The sequence below is a fragment of the Rhinopithecus roxellana genome, chromosome 4 (assembly GCF_007565055.1).
Source record: "Rhinopithecus roxellana isolate Shanxi Qingling chromosome 4, ASM756505v1, whole genome shotgun sequence".
Lineage (NCBI taxonomy): Eukaryota > Metazoa > Chordata > Mammalia > Primates > Cercopithecidae > Rhinopithecus > Rhinopithecus roxellana.
The window spans coordinates 146,105,614-146,123,921 of NC_044552.1; the positions used below are offsets into that span (position 1 = coordinate 146,105,614).

At 40.1% G+C, this 18,308-nt stretch overlaps 1 protein-coding gene across 3 annotated transcripts in view; it reads left to right on the top strand.

The window, feature by feature from the left end:
- Positions 1-17,491, top strand: part of ADAT2 (adenosine deaminase tRNA specific 2) — a 34,391-nt gene extending 16,900 nt beyond the window's left edge. Inside the window, exons 4-10 of one of the 3 annotated variants that reach the window (XR_004056991.1) lie at positions 930-1,036; positions 5,822-5,894; positions 6,000-6,535; positions 7,658-7,698; positions 11,852-11,927; positions 16,045-16,143; positions 16,417-17,491. Coding sequence is in view for 1 of the 3 variants with exons in the window: in XM_010362695.2 (XP_010360997.1) it covers positions 930-1,036; positions 5,822-5,894; positions 6,000-6,043 (224 nt within the window). In the remaining 2 variants the exon portion in view is untranslated. Of the gene's footprint in view, positions 1-929; positions 1,037-5,821; positions 5,895-5,999; positions 7,539-7,657; positions 7,699-11,851; positions 11,928-16,044; positions 16,144-16,416 lie in introns of those variants that run through there. The other 2 variants (XR_004056990.1, XM_010362695.2) reach the window with 2 other exon arrangements.
- Positions 17,492-18,308: the final 817 nt, after the last annotated feature.

The window sequence follows — 18,308 nt, forward strand, 5'->3', positions numbered from 1 at the left end:
TTATAAAACAGTTTGCAAAGGAAAAGTGCTAAAGAATATGCAGCTGAGTTTTGCCTTTGGATAATGGATTGTGAGTGATTTAATTTTTTTTCTCTGTTTATCTGTTGGTTTGTTTGCCATGAATACCTATTACAGTGTACCAAACATTATCAGTAAAAAGTAAATAAGAAGTAAAAAATCCTTTATGATATTCTAATTGTAAATGGAAAATGAGTAGTTACAGCTCTTTGGATTGTCTTGTATGGATTAAGCAACTTAAATAGTTCAGAGACACTGCAGGGACTTCTAAAGATCTTTTTAAAAAATTATTTGAAAATTGAAAAACTCAGTTTTTTAGTTGCTTATTTTTTATATACTTATTTTACTATGTATGGATGGATAATTTTAACACTTTAAAAATAATACAGAAGTTTCTGGGTATGATAAAATGTACAGTCTCTATAAAAGGGTTATTATGGGCAACTTAGAATTCTCTCCTCATCCTGCCTTACAAAATGGCTAAGTTTTAGTCTATTTTGTATTAGGGCACAGATTATATTTTATTTGGGGCAAGAAAAGGGAAGAATCTGTTATTTTTAAAAGGTAAAAATCCCTGGATTACATTTCTGCATCCTTTCTGGCTCTGACTCCCTGGTGATTCTGAAAAAGTGATTTAGGAAAGAGCAGAGAGAGCCCTGAACTGTGAACATTAAGCAACCACATACTCAGTTTTCATTCTGTTTGCAGTTGTTAAATATCAGTTTCTCAAACTTTAAACCCTTTTCTTCTGTAACTGGATTGTATGGATTATAAGACTAATCCTAAGCTTCATTGTTTTGAAGAGTAGCATGAACTTTCCTCTCCAGGATGGCTAGTATAAACCTACTCTGATTTTGTCACAATGCATACTTGAACTGTACATTCTATGCAGGACCTTAATTCTGTCTTATAAATCCCACTGGTTGTATATGGCTGTCAGAATGAACGATTTGGTGGTTGTGGCTCTGTTCTAAATATTGCCTCTGCTGACCTACCAAACACTGGGAGACCGTTTCAGGTAATACAAACTGCTTATGCTTTTTCTTTCTTGCTAATTGTTTTCATCTCTTTATGGGCTTGTGAATAACTAGTGTGTGGCCAGTATATGAAGAAACCATGATAGAATCAGACATCTTGGATCTCAGGACCTCTAGTGGAGTTCATTTATGCCTCAGTATAAGATGACAGGGAAGAGTTTCTAAATGAGTGCCTACCTGTCTTCATTCACAGACTCCTTCCTGAAGGAGAGTCCCCACCCTTCCCAGCTGACTCCGAACACTCTTCACCAACACCGTTAGGTATGCCTGAAGACACTCTCGCTGTTGGAGTTTTTATTCAATGAATGTTACCAGCTCTATGCCCTACCAAGTTTGGTGATGCTTGGCCTGTGTCAGTGATGCTAGAGACTATTTACAGCACACACAATATTTTTGCACAAATTTAATCATTTTGCTTGATTGCCACATCCTACTTTTAGTATCTAGCAATCACTGTATTTTCATGTTTTTTTTCCTCTGTCTTTGTAATGTTGAAATTTCCCCCAGACCTAGGAATCCATGTCTTTAGTCTCTTAGAAATTCCCTTTTCCCTTTAATCTTGCCACTTCTCCCAAAGTTTTTATGGGTCAGACTATAAGCAATAGCAATTTGTATTTCAGAGTTTGGCCTGTGACTATACCCCTGCTTTCATTAACTGGTTTGATTGTTTTTCTCTCCAAGATGTAAGGTTAATGTAAAAGTATTATGCTTTAAAAAGAAAAAACTTTAACAAATGCTGGATATGGGTGGACAGTTCACTTCAAAAACTTCAGGTATTCCTAGAATACTTTAAGGACCTATGAAGGAATAAATTTGGCTGAGTCTCATTGAGAACGAGTTTTTAAAATATTCTTGAGTTTTCTAGCTGAACATTAGCTTTCCTGTCACCTTCTGTACATTTGAGAATAGATGCTGTTTAACATTACATCAGAAAAGAAATTGTAATGCAATGATGGAGAGTGAAGGATACAATTGGCTTGATCATTAAAGATATTTAGAAAGTGATTTGATTTTTTCCAATCACTTCTATTAGTAGCTCAAATTTTGCTTACATAACTCTTTGCAAATGAATTGCTGACTCTGTATTTCCTTTATGAGAATGATCTGAATAATTTTTCAGTTTCTGGGCAGAACAAAGATGAGCCTTTTGATGTCAGACATGGGAGGAATATTTCTCTCCAATGTGTCAGTGACATAGGGCACAAACACAAGTCCTTTCTCACACATCTTTGTCGTCGATGCGGCAGAACCGAAACAAGTTCATTTGCAGTGTGTATACCTAGCCACATTGGCTCAGCTGCAAATCAATGACTGTGGCTTGCAGCCATATCTCCAGGCTTAATGCCAAATTATGGTTTTTTAAAAGGTGCTTTTAGATTCTAAGGAAAACAGTGGTGCCCCAGGCTCTGAATGCTGGGTATTCTTTTTTTTTTTTAATTTGTTTGGGCTTGGGAGGCAGCAGCTGATTGGGAGGTGGGATACTGTTTCTTAGTGCAGAATTACAGATTATTTCATATGATATTATAAGCAGCATTAAAGTTTGTAGAGGCCGATAGAACTATTCTTTTCAAAGAAGATGGTGATTAATTATAATACCTATTTGTTTTTTAAAATTTTTATTTTATGACTGGGTGCTGTGTCTCATGCCTGTAATCCCAGCACTTTGGGTGGCTGAAGGTGGGTGAGAGGTCAGGAGATCAAGACCACCCTGGCTAACATGGTGAAACCCTGTCTCCACTAAAAATAGAAAAAATTAGCCAGGTGTGGTGGCGGGCGCCTGTAGTCCCAGCTACTTGGGAGGCTGAGGCAGGAGAATGGCGTGAAACCAGTAGGTGGAGCTTGCAGTGAGCCGAGATTGTGCTCCAGCCTGAGTGACAGAGTGACATTCCGTCTCAAAAAAAAAAAAAATTTATTTTATTATTAATGTGTGCTTTTTATTAATGCCACAAATTTGTCGCTGTAATGGATACTTGAAAATATAAATAATAAATTATCTTGGTGTGTTAGAGTGGTGCAGTTTCCTTCAAGGCCTGTAACTCAGCAGTTCTCATTCCTGACTGCCCATTAGAATCTCCTGGAGGCTTCTGCGCCTGACTCTGCTCAGCCCTGACCCAGACCCTGCTCAGCCCTGCCGCAGACCATCTGAATCAGAAGGCAGGGGGCCAACAGTGCTGTGTTTCCAGAGAGCTCCAGGCGGTTCTCCTGAGCAGTCATGGTTGAGAACCACTGCTCTCATCCCATGTGAGAGGAGAGGGCTCTGAGTGTGTGAGTGGAGTGGAGGGCGACCCCTGGGAAGCTCCAGCACTTAACGCAGCAGGAAGCAGAGGGCATCTGTGACGGGACTGGCCAGCAGTGGTTAGGATGGTGAAACGCTGAGAAGCCAAGGGAGGCAAAGAGCGGTCAGATGGAGCATGGTGGCCAGTTGCCTCCAGGACTGCAGAGTTGAGGAAGCTGAAAGGGGACCAGTGTTTTGGTCAGTAGGGACCTGGGGATTTCTGAGAGGGCAGATATCAGGGGAAACCCTACCCCTGATATTCAACGTGGGTTCTTTTCTATTTCCCTAAGCGTCGGCTGGTCTGAGAAATAAAGGAAAAGAGTGCAAAAGAGAGAAATTTTAAAGCTGGGTGTCCGGAGAAGACATCACATCGGCAGGTTCCACGATGCTCCCTGAGCTGTAAAACCAGCAAGTTTTTATTAACGATTTTCAAAAGGGGAGGGAGTGTACGAATAGGGTGTAGGTCACACAGATCACATGTTTCACTAGGTAATAAAATATCACAGAGCAAATGGAGGCAGGGTGAGATCACAGGACCACAGGACAGGGAGAAATTAAAATTGCTAAGGAAGTTTTGGGCATGCATTGTCATTGATAACATCTTATCAGGAGACAGGGTTTGAGAGCAGACAACTGGTCTGAACAAAATTTACTAGTCGGGAATTTCCTCGTCCTAATAAGCCTGGGAGTGTTATTTTATCCCTTTGTCTTCAACCATAAAAGACAGCCGCCCCCAAAGCGGCCATTTTAGAGGCCTACCGCAGGGGTGCATTCTCTTTCTTAGGGATGTTCCTTGCTGAGAAAAAGAATTCAGTGATATTTCTCCTGTTTGCTTTCAAAAGAAGAGAAATATGACTCTGTTCCGTCCGGCTTACCGGCAGTCAGAGTTTAAGGTTATCTCTCTTGTTCCCTGAACATTGCTGCCATCCTGTTCTTTTTTCAGGGTGCCCAGATTTCATATTGTTCAAACACATATGCTCTACAAACAATTTGTGCAGTTAATGCAATCATCACAGGGTCCTGAGGTGACATACATCCTCCTCAGCTTACAAAGATGACGGGATTAAGAGATTAAAGTAAAGACAGGCATAGGAAATCACAAGGGTATTGATTGGGGAAGTCCTAAGTGTCCATGAAATCTTCACAGTTTATGTTCTTCTGCCATGGCTTCAGCCAGTCCCTCCGTTTGGGGTCCCTGACTTCCTGCAACAGGCAGATTCATTGAAGCGCTGGGAGCTCAAGCCAGTAAAGATGAGGCCACTGAGGAGTGGAGGCAGGAGCAGGGTGTCAGCCTTTGACAGGGCAGGGTGGACGGAAGGTTATTTGTTATGGCAAAGGTTTATGCAGGTGTGGGAGGCCCAGGCAAAGGCAGACTGAAGACACAGGAGAATGGGAGGTTCGTTCTGAACAGCATCTTGCAGTAGGTGGTCGTCCTGTCCCCTGTGCCTGTGCTTTCTGGCACCTTCCTTCCAGATGCTCATCGTGTCATTTCATGCACTTCAGAAGGGTGCATGGTTTTAAATCCAAACTCTTCTGACAAACTTTCCAAACCATACATATTTTTTATCCCATTTTTTGTCTTTCTTTCCTTATGCTTCCTTAATAATCGCCTCCTCCTCTATCAGCTGATTTCCTCACACACTACCCAGGCTTCTTCTTGCCCTTTCCCTGAAATGTTCTGCTTAACCTCTTTAAATATTCTCTATCTCTAAGGTAAGTTCAAGTTTCGTGCCTTCAGGTAATATTTCATATGGTAACACTCCTTACTGATAACACAATTTCTTATTTGTTCTTCACATGCTATGATTTCTTTTTCCCAGTTAGATGCTAAAGATAGAACAAGCTGAATTTTATTTTTTAAAAGCCTCTATAGCAAGGGTTGATAAACTTTTTCTGCAAAGGATTAGCTAGTAAATATTTCACCCTTTGTGAGCCACTTCTGTCTCTGTCACTTAGTCTTTTTTTTTTCTTTAATAAAACTTTTAAGATATATGAACCATTCTTAGCTCACAATTCTCAGCTATGTAACAGATTTGGTCCACCAAGTATAATTTGCCAACCCTAGCTCTATAGCATCAAATGCTTAATGGGCCACTAGTAAATAGGAGCAGATAAAAATAATACTTATGATGTGCCAGGTATTTAACAGGTATCATCTCACTTAATCCTCACAAAATCCCACTGAAGTAAGTGCTATTATTGCCAACATTTGATAAATAAGGCATGGAAAGTTTAAGTGCCTGACCCGAGATCACAAAGCTGGTAACTTCTACAATAGTTGATGGATGAGTAACAGTTGATTGGGAGTGATGCCTCACTGAGGCCATATATCAAACATCTTTTGGAAGTGTACCTCCTTACCTATGTTACTAATATCCCCAAAGTTTCTTATATGAAATTTGTTTACATAATCACGTATATATTGTTTTTATGGGATACAACACACATTTTCATAAGCCTATGTTCATTTTCATCTTTCTCATTCCATCAGTGTATCCCTGGATATCGGGCTGAGGAAGCAGTGGAAATGTTAAAGACCTTCTACAAACAAGAAAATCCAAATGGTCAGTTTTCTATTGTAAATAATGTACTTCCCTGAAATCTATACAAAGAGAGTCTACTATGAGCTTACCTCTTCACTTTCTTTTTCTTTTCTATTCTTTTCACAGCCCCAAAATCAAAAGTTCGGAAAAAGGAATGTCAGAAATCTTGAGCATGTTCTGATGAAAGAACCAAGTGACCCAAAGTGACCTGGACAAGATTCCTAGACTGAAAGCTGTTGACATCGTTGAATCATATGTTTATATATTGTTTTTAATCTGTGGGAAAATGGTGTCTCTCATCATTTGCTCTGTTAAGGGAACAAATTAGCACTTTTTAGAAGTCTGACAATTGTAAACAATTGTTAGCTTTTCCACAGGCTGATTCCCATTTTAAGATGGGGGAAAATTAAGGTTTGAGGTTTTAGAAATTAGCAAGTAGTGCATACCCTTCCAGCCACAAGTGCCCAGTCCGGGCAAATGCTGACTTTTTAGAGAATGTGTGGCCAGACCCAGGGGCCTGGAGTGTGTCTGAACTGCATGCAGTGTGCCACCCTGAGAACACCTTCTCCAGGACTGCCATTTCAGAGTCAGATTCTTCATTTTTTGCAGCTACGATGTTCTGCCAGATCAATGCGGGGCTGTGACTTCTCTCTAAATTGTATGTAAGTTGTGTATGTAGAGACCATAATTATATGGTTCTTAAAAAGACTTTGCTTTTGTAAAGCATTTAGAGAACATGCATAGTTTTAAAACAAGTGCTTGGGTTGTCACTTAAATTATAGCGTATTGCTATAATAAAACCTAATTTATGTCTTATTTGAAGATGAATAGTCTTCAAAGATAAAGACATAAATGGGACAATTGTTATTGAGCAAAAAACCAAATTATCCTGCCCTCGTGGAGCTTATATTCTAGCGAGGGGAGATAAATATGATAGATAACACAGTTTATTGGAGGACAATAAGAGTTACGGCAAAAAGCAAAAGGAACACAGGGTAAAGGGGATGGGTGCCAGTTGGTGGTGAGAATGCTGACTGAAAAATAGAATGGTTAATTTAATCTGAAACAAATGGTTATTTCTTTAAAAATCCATATAATAAATTTAAAATCTAAAATGTAAAACTCTGAACACAACACTAGAAAGGGTATCCACAGCACGAAGTCCCCAGTTCACCTCCCTGACTACAGGGCAGGTTTGCACAGCCCCACTGGGCGCATTGTGTGCTTCTGCCCAGAAGGGGGCCTCACCGTTCCACCAGAAGCTCAGCTCCAGGCCCTGGAGGGGCTGCTGCTCCTCAGTTGCATTTTTGCAGTAGATTCATTTCCTTGATGCAAAGCATCTGTATTTGTTGGTTCTGTCATTTGAGCGATGTCTCTGACTTGTTTGTTTTGAATTACATTACAGGCTGGAATGTAATTGTGGTGAAAGTATTTTTATATTGCTGAGAGTAGCAGCTAATCACAGTTACATGCTTCAGAGGATTTATAATTGCTTGGTTTTGTGTGTGTGTATGTGTGTGTGTGTGTGTGTGTGTGTGTGTGTGTTTAACTGCATTTGAAAAGTTTTATGGAGAATATGCATGATTTTAAATCTGTGATAATGTTACACGCACCTTCAATTTCACCCACTTTAAAAATTACCTTCTCATTAAATTTTAGTGCTTTGACTAGTTTGTTCCTTTTTGCAGTTGGTCGTAATTCATTTCTGGCTTCTTATGCTTTTCTGCAAGCAGATTTCATTGCACTTATTGTGTTCATATCATTTTCTTGGGGATTATTTGTAGGACAACCAACCTGGAGTTTTGCCTCTGTGGAGTACCACCCGGTAAGTCTGGCTTAGCATCTTATGTCCAGTAGGTACTTGGTAAACATTTGCTAAATGAAATTACTCCTTGAAATTTGGGGAAAAGTGAATAAGACTGTCTAGGACAAAAAATCAAAGCCAAAAATAGTATATGAGTATTCTAGCCCAGGGACAGTCGCTACTGAAAGAATCAAGGAAATAATAAAATGATAGACAGGGAAGGATAGAAAAGACTTAACAATATACATATGTTCTGTCTTTGCTGTTTTGGAGAATGGTGGATAAGTAGTGTTTCCTGATTGTGAAGCATTGCTAAACAATTTAATTGTGGTTTACCATCTTTTGGTTCCCTCTTCAGTGATTGACCTACCGAAAAGTCTGTCCTAAATTTTTGGACTGGGGCACAGTTCCCTCCATCGCTTTGGGGGAAAATCATTAATATGGCATACTGCAGATCGGAAGGCAGGACCATTGAGGGTGTCATAGACATTAGCTCTGTGGAATTCTGCTAGCAATTTCCAAGTGATGATGAGGACTTGTGGGTATATGTTGGGATCATTCAGCTTCCTGAGTACTACATTCCCCAGCTACTTAGACATGGGTTAAAATATTAAGATGTCCTAGTTCAAAAGCTTGAATTCAATTGATTGATACTGATAGTGCCTGTCCAAGTGACCAGCTGAAAGACTTGTTTTGTGTATGAAATAGTTCTGAAAGTGGTGAGATACAAAAAGGTTTTAGAATCACTACCCTATTGAGAGAAATTAGGGGGAAATGATTACATTTAGAAGCTGCTAGAGTTATCCAGTGTTTGCTGGTCTTTGCAACAAACTGTGGAGAATGGGTGATATGTAATGCTTTGGCAGGCTTCAATCACTGATAAAAGATCATGTTAAAATATCTTTATGCTTTCTTGTTACTTGGCACAGTCATCTCTTCCTGTATTGTATTTGGAATATCATGGAGAGAAAATAGATGGCCAAGAGCTTCAGTGTAGGCCAGAACTCTTAATTTTTCTTTAAACTTTTTACTGGGAAAGTACACACACACACACACACACACACACACACACACCATGGCCCTTTACCCTGAAATGCTTCAGTATAGTTGACTTAAGTAAATTTAACATTGATAGACTTGAATCCATCATTTGTATTCCAGTTTTGTCAGCTGACCCAGTAATGTCCTTTAAAGAAGTTCTCCCACTGCCCTGTAATCCCAGGTCCAGTCTAGGGTCCAGCATTACATTTACTTGTCTTGAATCCAGCTTTTTTTTTTTTTTTTTTTTTTTTTTTGGTGGAAGGGGTTGGTGGATAGGTCTCACTCTGTCGTCCAGTGGCATGATCACAGCGCACTGCAGCCTCAACCTGGCTCAAGCAATCCTTCCCCCTCAGTCTCCTGAGTAGCTGGAACCACAGTCTCATGTCACCATACCTACTTTTTTTTTTTTTTTTTTTTTTTGTAGGGACAAGGTCTCACTATGTTGCCCAGGCTAAGTCTCGAACTCCTAGGCTGAAGCAATCCCTGCTTCCTTGGCCTCCCAAAGCACTGGGATTATAGGTGTGAGCCACTGCACCTGCCTGCCTTTAGCTTCTTTTAGTCTAGAACATTTTCACTGGCTTTCTTTGTCTTTTATGACATTGACATTTTAAAATAATACCATCATTTTGCCTCCTCTCCCTTTTCTTCTTCTTTTTTAAATAATAGAATGGTCCTTGTTTTAAATTTACTTGATGTTTTCTCATGATTAGATTCAGGTTCTGGGTGATGTTAAGTTCCTCACAGGATATCACATCTGGAGGCACACACAGGCCATCACACCAAGGTGATGTCAGTTTTGGTCATCTGGTCAAGGTGTTGTCCTATTTCTTCACTACATAATTTTTTTCTCTGTTGCAATGAATAAGCAGTCTGTAGGAAGAGGAGCTGTTACATTTTAAACAGAAAATGTATTTGACACTGATGGAAAGGAGAGGAGGAAAATTAATGACATAAATTTCAAAGCAGCTATTAAATTATTTGATTGCATTCCTCCTCTTTTACTATGTCTGCCAAAATTGATAAAAAAAATTTTCTAATAAGAATGTTTTAAATAGTGATATCTTAATAAGCATCAGAATTAAGCCTGATAAATAAATTCCTTCCTTCCTAATTTCCTCCTCAGCAAAAGTAATAGTTGTATAAATTTTATTATGCCTGATAAGATAGGGTTTTGGAAAAACAGACCTAAGGTGTTTCTGATACTGCAGATGACCTATGGTGATCCAATGGGATAAAGACTCTAGGTAGGTTGTCATTTGGTCATAAAATATGAGTTATCTTGGGTTTCCATAGAGACATCTAGACTTAAAATGTTGTAAGCACTGCTTCTTTCAAAACGTCAGTAAAAACAGCAGAAGCCAAAGGTCTTGAAAAAATTACTTAAATCTTTTTTTAAAAGTAGTATAGCGCCTTGTTAAAAATCTGTGGTGAAGCCAAAGCTTGTCTTTCTCAGTGGTCCTATATGAACTGGCCTTGAATAGCCCCAGGGAAAAGAGACACCAGGAACTGGTTTCTCTGCCTTTTGGCAAAGGAATAAGACTACATCGACTTCATCTATGACGACAACAGCCAACTATTTCCTTTGTAAATTGCTAATTTTGTGTAGTGAAGAAAGGAGTGATGGGCAATGTGATTTTTATGGGTAAGACTGGTATAAGTTCTGCTGAAAGTTTGACATCTTTAGAATCTTACATTTTCTTCAAGTTGAACTAATAAAAACAGGCTTGTGACGATTATTTCTAACCTGATTTCTAAGTGGATATTGGGTTGAACACCACGTGTCCATGACTATTAAGGAAGCTTCATGGTGTAGTTTGACAAAGGCTCCCTCCTTGACCTAACTTCAGTCAGGCCCTGAGTCTTCTTTTCAACCAGGACTCGACCTTGGTCCCCATTCGTGATGGGCCTATATAGCCCAGCTTTAGCAAGAATCCTGCTAAGTCAGTTTAGAGAGAATCCCCCATCCTCAATATCTGTGAAATTTTTCATCCCCTACTTTTGATGTGTAAGTTCTCGCCCCCCCCTTCAACAAGAAGCCTGTTAAGTTCATTTTGCAAGAACTCGTCTACTCTTGATATCTCCTCTTAGTAATTTTCTAATCACTGACCCCCTCACTCTGCCCATTAGTTTTAAACTCCCACATGTTCAGGTTGTATTCAGAGTTGAGCCTGATCTCTTCCTCTGTTGTGATAGTTTTAAAACCTATCACTGTAGTCCTGAATAAAGTCTTCCTAACCTTAGCAAGTGTCAAAATAAATTTTTCTTTAACATGTTGAAGCATGAACTTGAGAATCTAGAGCAGGAGGCCACAAAGTATGGCCCGTGGGCCACATCCAGCCCACTGCCTGTTTTGGTACCACTCATGACTTAAAAATGGGTCTTACAATTCTGAGTGATTGAAAAAAAATCAAAAGAAGGATAATATTTAGTGACCCATGAACCTTATATGGCAATCAAATTTCAATGTCCATAAATAAAGTTACATTGGATGACAGCCATGCCCATTTGTTTCTGTGTTGTCTGTGGCTGCTCTTGTGCTGCAGTGGCAGAGTCGAGCAGTGGTGACAAACCATGTGACTCACAAAGCCTAAAGTATTTAGCATCTGGCCCTTCGAGAAAATGTTAGCTGCTCCTGGTCTAGAGTAGGTAAAAGGCTGAGATTGGAAGCTGCTTGTTCAAATTCTATGACTTTGGAACCGAATAATATGGCTCATTGTGAATTGTTTCAGTACCACGGTTTTGTTTTTTCCTTTTGAAAAGCTGGTTCAGAAATGTGAAGGAAAAATCCAAGACAACAAAACATGTTTTCTGGCTTAGAATGTTTTATTTCCTTATATACGTTTTAAGAGAGTGGCAAGGATAAAAGAAAATGTATCATTTTATTTGGGTTTAGAATAAATAATATATTTTATTTATGATCATCATGTTTAAAATATTATTTTCTGTTACTGTCTCTGTTTTACATCAAGTAAGCTGAGGCACAGGGAGATTATGTAACTTGCCCAAGGTCACAGAGTGCTAAGTGACCACATCACTCAGAAGGAGCTAGTTAGACCAATGTAACAGCCTTCAAGTTTTAGTGGCTTAGAACAAAAGCTTATTTTTCTCATGCCTTGCTTCTTGCCCATCTCAGGTCAGGCCAGGAGCCTAGTCTAAAGGAAACTCTACCATCGGGGACATCAGCTGCTGTGGCCAGAGAAGAGAACATGGTGAATAATGCTTCATACCTTAGGGCAGAGCTTCTCAAATTTAAACGTGCATAGGCATCTCCTGGGGAGCTTATTAAATCCACATTCTGATTCAGGAGGTCCTGGTGGGCCTGAGATGCTACTTTTCTATCAACCTTCTAGGTGATGCCTAGACCATGCTGGACCATGGGCCACACTTAGAGTAAGATGGACTTCCTGGCTTTTGCCCAGAAGTGACACATCACTTTTGCTCTCAAAATAATTAATCAAAGCAAGTCACATGGCCATGCCCAACTTCAAGGCAGCACATAATGTAATCCATCATCTACATCAGGAAGAAGAGAATTGGAATTTTTGTGAACAGCTCCAGTGAAGAGCAAACAATGTGAAGCTAGGATCTGAATTCAGGCAGGCTGGCCCCAGAGTCTGTGCTCTTAACTATAACTATATACAGTCATGGGTGTTGGTCCAGTCTCTATAAAGAGAATGCTTGCCAGGCAGACAGCCAGTCGGGGAGTTAGAGTTGACTTGTGTGACTTGACACTGGGTGACTTAGACAGCTTTAGAGTTCAGTGCAGCAATTCTCAGCATGGTGCTACAACTCTGAAGTGTTTCAATTCATTTTTGTATCTTAATAAAGTGCCAACATTTATGAATTATTTTTAAATTAAAAACATAGCTGGGAGCAGTGGCTCACCCCTGTAATCCCAGCACTTTGGTAGACCAAGGCAGGTGGATTGCTTGAGCTTCTGAGTTCGAAACCAGCTGAAGCAACGTGGTGAGACCTTGTCTTTATAAAAAATAGAAAAAATTAGCCAGGCCTGGTAGCATGCTCCTGTAGTCCCAGCTACTTGGGAGGCTGAGGTGGGAGGATTGCTTGACCCCAGGAGACAGAGATTGCAATGAGTACCTCTGCACTCCTGCCTGGGTAACATAGCAAGCCATGTCTCAAAAAAAAAAAAAAAATTAATTAATTATTTTTAAAAACATACCTTCTAGTAGAATCAAGCCTCTATACTCATCTAACATTCTGCTATGCTTTCTTGTTTTGGAGAAGGGGAAGGGTTAAAGGCTGGAGCTGCTGGTCTGGAAGAGTCCTAGGCTTGTAGTCAGCACAACAAACTCAATTCCCAGATGGTGTTGGCTGAGAATATGCAGATATGAGCCTACTGTCTCTACCCATAACTGGGAACTTCTAATATGGTCATAAACTACTGAGTATTGTGTGTGGGAGTGGTGGGTCTCAGGCCCACCTTAAAGTCTTAAATAGAGAAAAATGGACTGGGTTACCGTCAGCAGGGTGCTGAGTGACTATTACATCTCCCTTGATTGACCTTTTGATGCCTACAGAAAGCCCACATCCAGTGCTTACAGCCACCCACTTTGCTGTCAGTTCCCAGGCTGAAATGAGGAGGGACTGTTCAGAAACATCGCACTGAGCAAGGTCTCTGTCTACCTCATGGAAAACCTGATCTGGAAATGACACTTGGAATAAAATAAGATTACTCTTCCATTAAAAGGAAATCCACCCAAAAGAGAGAAATAGTGGTATATTTCAGTTTTACATAATTTCTTGAGATAAGACAACCCATTGCATTGCTTGATTCAGTTAGCAATTTAGCTCAGTGTGAGGGAGAACCTGGGCCTTGACTTTTTTTCTTTCAGAAAATCAAGTTTGCCATATTGAAAAATGCTGTCAGCTCTGCCCACCAGTTCTGTCATTAGTCATGGGAAGAGCTGATCAGGTTTTTATTGTTTCTCCAGAGGCATTTTTGTCATATAATGCATATATTTCAATTAAAATATGCAAAGTTAATAATTAAGGGAAATAAGTTGCCATTGCTGTTAATTACTTAAACTAAAACTTACAGTGTGATTTTTAAAAATTAATGGAACAGATAGAATTCTACTGTTTGCTAGTTTTAATCCTAATCCCAGAAGGTATTGCCAGTTATCTCTCTTGACTGTTCGTGCCCTTTGGAAATGACTGATTACTAACTCCACCAGTAATCCTGACTTCATATGTAAATGCTGTCAGCTCTTAATCTAGCTTGGGCTGGCATTGGTAGAAAGTCATTTCTTTCAATGATATTTCTATATTGAAGGCCTGAATAAATTAAGGATGTCTGCTTTTTATGTCAGCAACATCACCATCATGATTCAAATGCTAAAGAATTTCAGAAAAGATTAAATTTCCTCTTGACCTGAGAGGAATCCCATCCTCTTAGTGATGAGTTCCACAGGTAAGCCTGATATACTGCCTGGGGTCCTCTGATCCTAAGCACATTTATCAGCTTCATAGACCTCAAGGATCATGTTACTTTCCCCCTCACCGTTCCACCATCTCTATGAAATCTTTCCCAATTACTCCAGCCCACAATGATCGTTTTCTTCAAACTCCTACTTAGTGTCACATAGTTTAATACTCAGTTGGTCTCTAATTACAGTACTTAGATTGTAAGCGCCTCAAAAGCAAGGATTTAGCCCAATGATAGGCCCAGAGGCAGTTTCTGTAAATGCTGCGTGATGGATTTGTAGTTCTGGACAGTTTCCAGTAAGCAGGACAAATGGGTGAATTGGCACCACCAAGAGGACGCGGTCGCGGATTACTGAGTGGGCCCTCTGTTTATCGGGGGCTTTGCAAAGGTCATAGCTGCCAGACAGTTGGCCAGCCACAGTGGCTCAGCTTAGGCCCCCAGATGTTTTCCTCCAGCCCATTTCTGCCCATTGGAAACCAACATTTTGGACTAGGGCTTGCAATTATTCAAAATCGGTATTGAGAACTCAAAGAGAACAAGCAGTAGAGAGGAAGGAAGGTAAGGTAATTTTTTTTTTTCTTTTCTTTTTTCTTTTTTTGACATTGTCTCACTCCGTTGCCCAGGCTGGAGTGCGGTGGCGCGATCACGGCTCACTGCAAGCTCCGCCTCCCGGGTTTACGCCATTCTCCTTCTTCAGCCTCCCGAGTAGCTGAGACTACAGGCGCCCACCACCACACCCGGCTAATTTTTTGTATTTTTAGTGGAGACGGGGTTTCACTGTGTTAGCCAGGATGGTCTCGATCTCCTGACCTCGTGATCCACCCGCCTCAGCCTCCTAAAGTCCTGGGATTACAGGCATGAGCCACCGCGGCTGGCCAGGAAGGTAAAATTTTTGTATCTGCTTTGCTAGGAGCTAACTTAACTGTGGAGTCATAAAAAATGAAAGGGAGGACATGTTACATATTTATCAGCAAGTGCTGTGCTGTGTAGAAATTTATATAACTCTCTTGCTAGGTTAGTCCAGAAGCTGGATTAATATTTTAATCATATTCTCTTGAGAGGAAAAGGCAGCTGGTGAAATTGTTGGAGGTGACATGCCAATCTACATAGAAACCAAGTGCGGTTTGGAGACCACCATGGAAATAATAACTTCAGTCATTAAGTGGAGAATGAAAGGGAGAAAGAAACCAGATAAGTTTTCCAGGATCAAGAAGTTATTTTTATTATAAACTAACTTTAGGGAGACCATAAGCTTTATTATTATTTCAACATTTAAATTCAAATACTGATGGCTCTGTCTCTTCACTGGTGATTGCTCTTGGCAATAGCAGAGTTAGCAATGAGTGCAATAGAACATCCTTCATCTTTATTTTTAAGTTGCCATTTTAATTGTGGATATAAACTTGTTATGTAGACAAAGTATAGCAAGGAGTACACAACACGATTCCTACAGGCTTTCTCCTGTGAACTTGACTACCCACGGCCTGAATTTTAACAGTTGGCATAAGTTCACTGGCATCCTGAAATCTAAAGGAAAAGGCCCTCCTCTTTTTTTGTTTCCTTGCAGACATAGATAACACAAAATCTTTACAATGGTCTGTAACTGGCACTAGCAACAAGCGTCTGGAGTATAACATGGGTTAGGCTCTGGGAAAGTTATCTTTTGCTTGGGAACACCCATCCAATGGAAATTGATGTTTATATTATTAACTGGAAATTTGTTTGTGCTTCTGAATTTTGTGGGATTAAGACTAGTGCTATGATATTCTCATGTGTTCTGTTGACCCTTAGGTATTTTAGAAAAGAGGAAACTGAGAGTCTTAGGGTTGAAATAATCAAACTTTGGAGGTGCTAAGGTGCTATTCCAATTATATTGGCAGATGGTCCAGGGTGCAGCTGCTGAAGAAGGATCCCAGACTCTACCCAGATCCCCAAATACCATCTCTTCTGCCTGTAACTGAGCCAGTAAAAGGAAAAAGGTAGAGCAGAACTTTGGACTGAGATTTCTCTGTGGGAGCAACAGATTGAATTGATAATGGGAAAATGTTTCTATTGTTAACTTTTATAAGGTGGCAGTAAACTTCAAGAATTTTATAGCGCTGGCATATTATTTGGGTCATATTTTCATCTGGTGCTCTTTGTTCACCCTGCTTGGTCGTGTAGCGTAGCTGAGCGGGATTCAAGATGAGCAAGATAATTGGGGCTCATCGTGGCATTGTGGCTGATGTAATCAATGTCCTGATCTGTTTCAGCAGCTTCTGGGGGCCACAACAAAGGCACATTGATAAAGGCCCTCTTTAACATCAGGAGGATATGGAGGAAGAGAGGTAAGGACTGAGGAAGTGGTTCCATGAAGGAAGGACGGGATATTTTTGAATTCTCTCCTGATCTTCTTACCCGAGGAGGACAGCAGCACTGAGGGTAGACTACGGCTCCAGTGGTTAATTTCACCGGATCAAGAAGAGACATAGGAAAGGAAAAACGTTGGTGTGTAAGGGAGGGACAGTCACTTCTTTGTTCATGCTATTAGTTGATTAGGTAAACATCATTTGATTTGTCTTTGTGCTAGTGGGCAGAACTACAGTGTAAAGTTGAAAGTCATTTTGGACTCCCTTTTCTCATAAGAGGCAGGGTGAGATGGCTTGGAAGTAGGCTGAGAAACGTTATTCTTGATAGTTGTCCAAACTCTCTGCCTCGTAGGAGGCATGGATATGGTTTTCCCTCACATTTGGGTATGAAATCTGAGATTCCATTTCTGATCTCTACTTAGGATGGCCATAGGTAGTTCAGTACTAGTGACCTGTTTTGAATCAAAGCCTATTAGGCTCACCTAGCTTAGATAGGAGCATGGTCCACAAAATCTAGGCTAGCTAGAAATGGAGCTGACAGAAGGCAGACTCGCCTGTTAGAATAACTAGTAATAGCTAAGGCTTATTGACTATTGTGTGCCAGGCATGACTCTAAGGACTTTGAAGCTATAGTTTTATATAATCCTTGCAGTAACCTTGTGAGGTTACTGTTCTTATCTCCATTTAAGGAGTGAGGAAAGAGAGCTTTATGGAGTTTAACTTGCTGATATCACAAAACTGCTGAGTAGCAGAACCAGAATTTTAACTCCAGAGCTCATATTTCCTAACCATCATACTAAACTATTTCAACAAGTTTATCCAAATAGGAAAAGAACAGAAAGGACGGTGATGAGTGTCATTTTCTGTCCAGTCCTCCAGGGGAACAAAACCTCATAAGCAGGATTTTTGTTTTTAAGGCAGAGTCTCACTCTGTCGCCCCGGCTGGAATGCAGTGGTGCAATCTCAGCTCACTTCAACCTCTGCCTCCTGGGTTGAAGCAATTCTCCTGCCTCAGCCTCCTGAGTAGCTGGGATTACAGACATTCACCACCATGCCCAACTAATTTTTTTGTATTTTTAGTAGAGGCAGGGTTTTGCCATGTTGGCCAAGAAGGTCTCAAACTCCTGGCCTCAAGTGATCTGCCCGCCTTGGCCTCCCAAAGTGATGGGATTACAGGCGTGAGGCGCCGTGCCTGGCCATAACTTGAGTTTATTCAGGAGGCTAGCCTTTGGCTTCTCTCAGCAGGCTGTAATTTTGAATGTCTTTCTCTACTCTGTGTTGGGGGTGTGGGGGTGGATTTTTTTTTTTTTTTTTTTTTTTTTTTTTTTAATTTTAGCAAAGTAAATCTTCTAGAGGGAAAAGAACTCTTTTACTTATGAGAACAGGTCCCAGGATACTTAAACTTATAGCTTAAAAAAACACAATTGGGTCAACATCTTGGTCCTTTACAAAAACTGGAAGTAAAATTTCATGATTTTGTAAAAATTTTCAATGAGACAGGTCTTGTTCAGAATCCACAGATTAATTTCTAATACTTTTGCATATTCTATAATTGTTTCTCCAAAAGAACAGAACATATTATCATTGTTTTTGCTGTTATGGTTAGCATTAGATACTGTTCTAAGTGATTTACATGTATTTTCCCACTTAAATTGAAATGCATATGAGAGATACTACCATCACGTATTACTTATCTGTAATGCTAATACATTTAATAGCATTGCTGTGTAACAAAAAATACATAAAACCTCAGTGGCATACAAGATAACTGCTTATTGCTTACACAGCTGTCATGA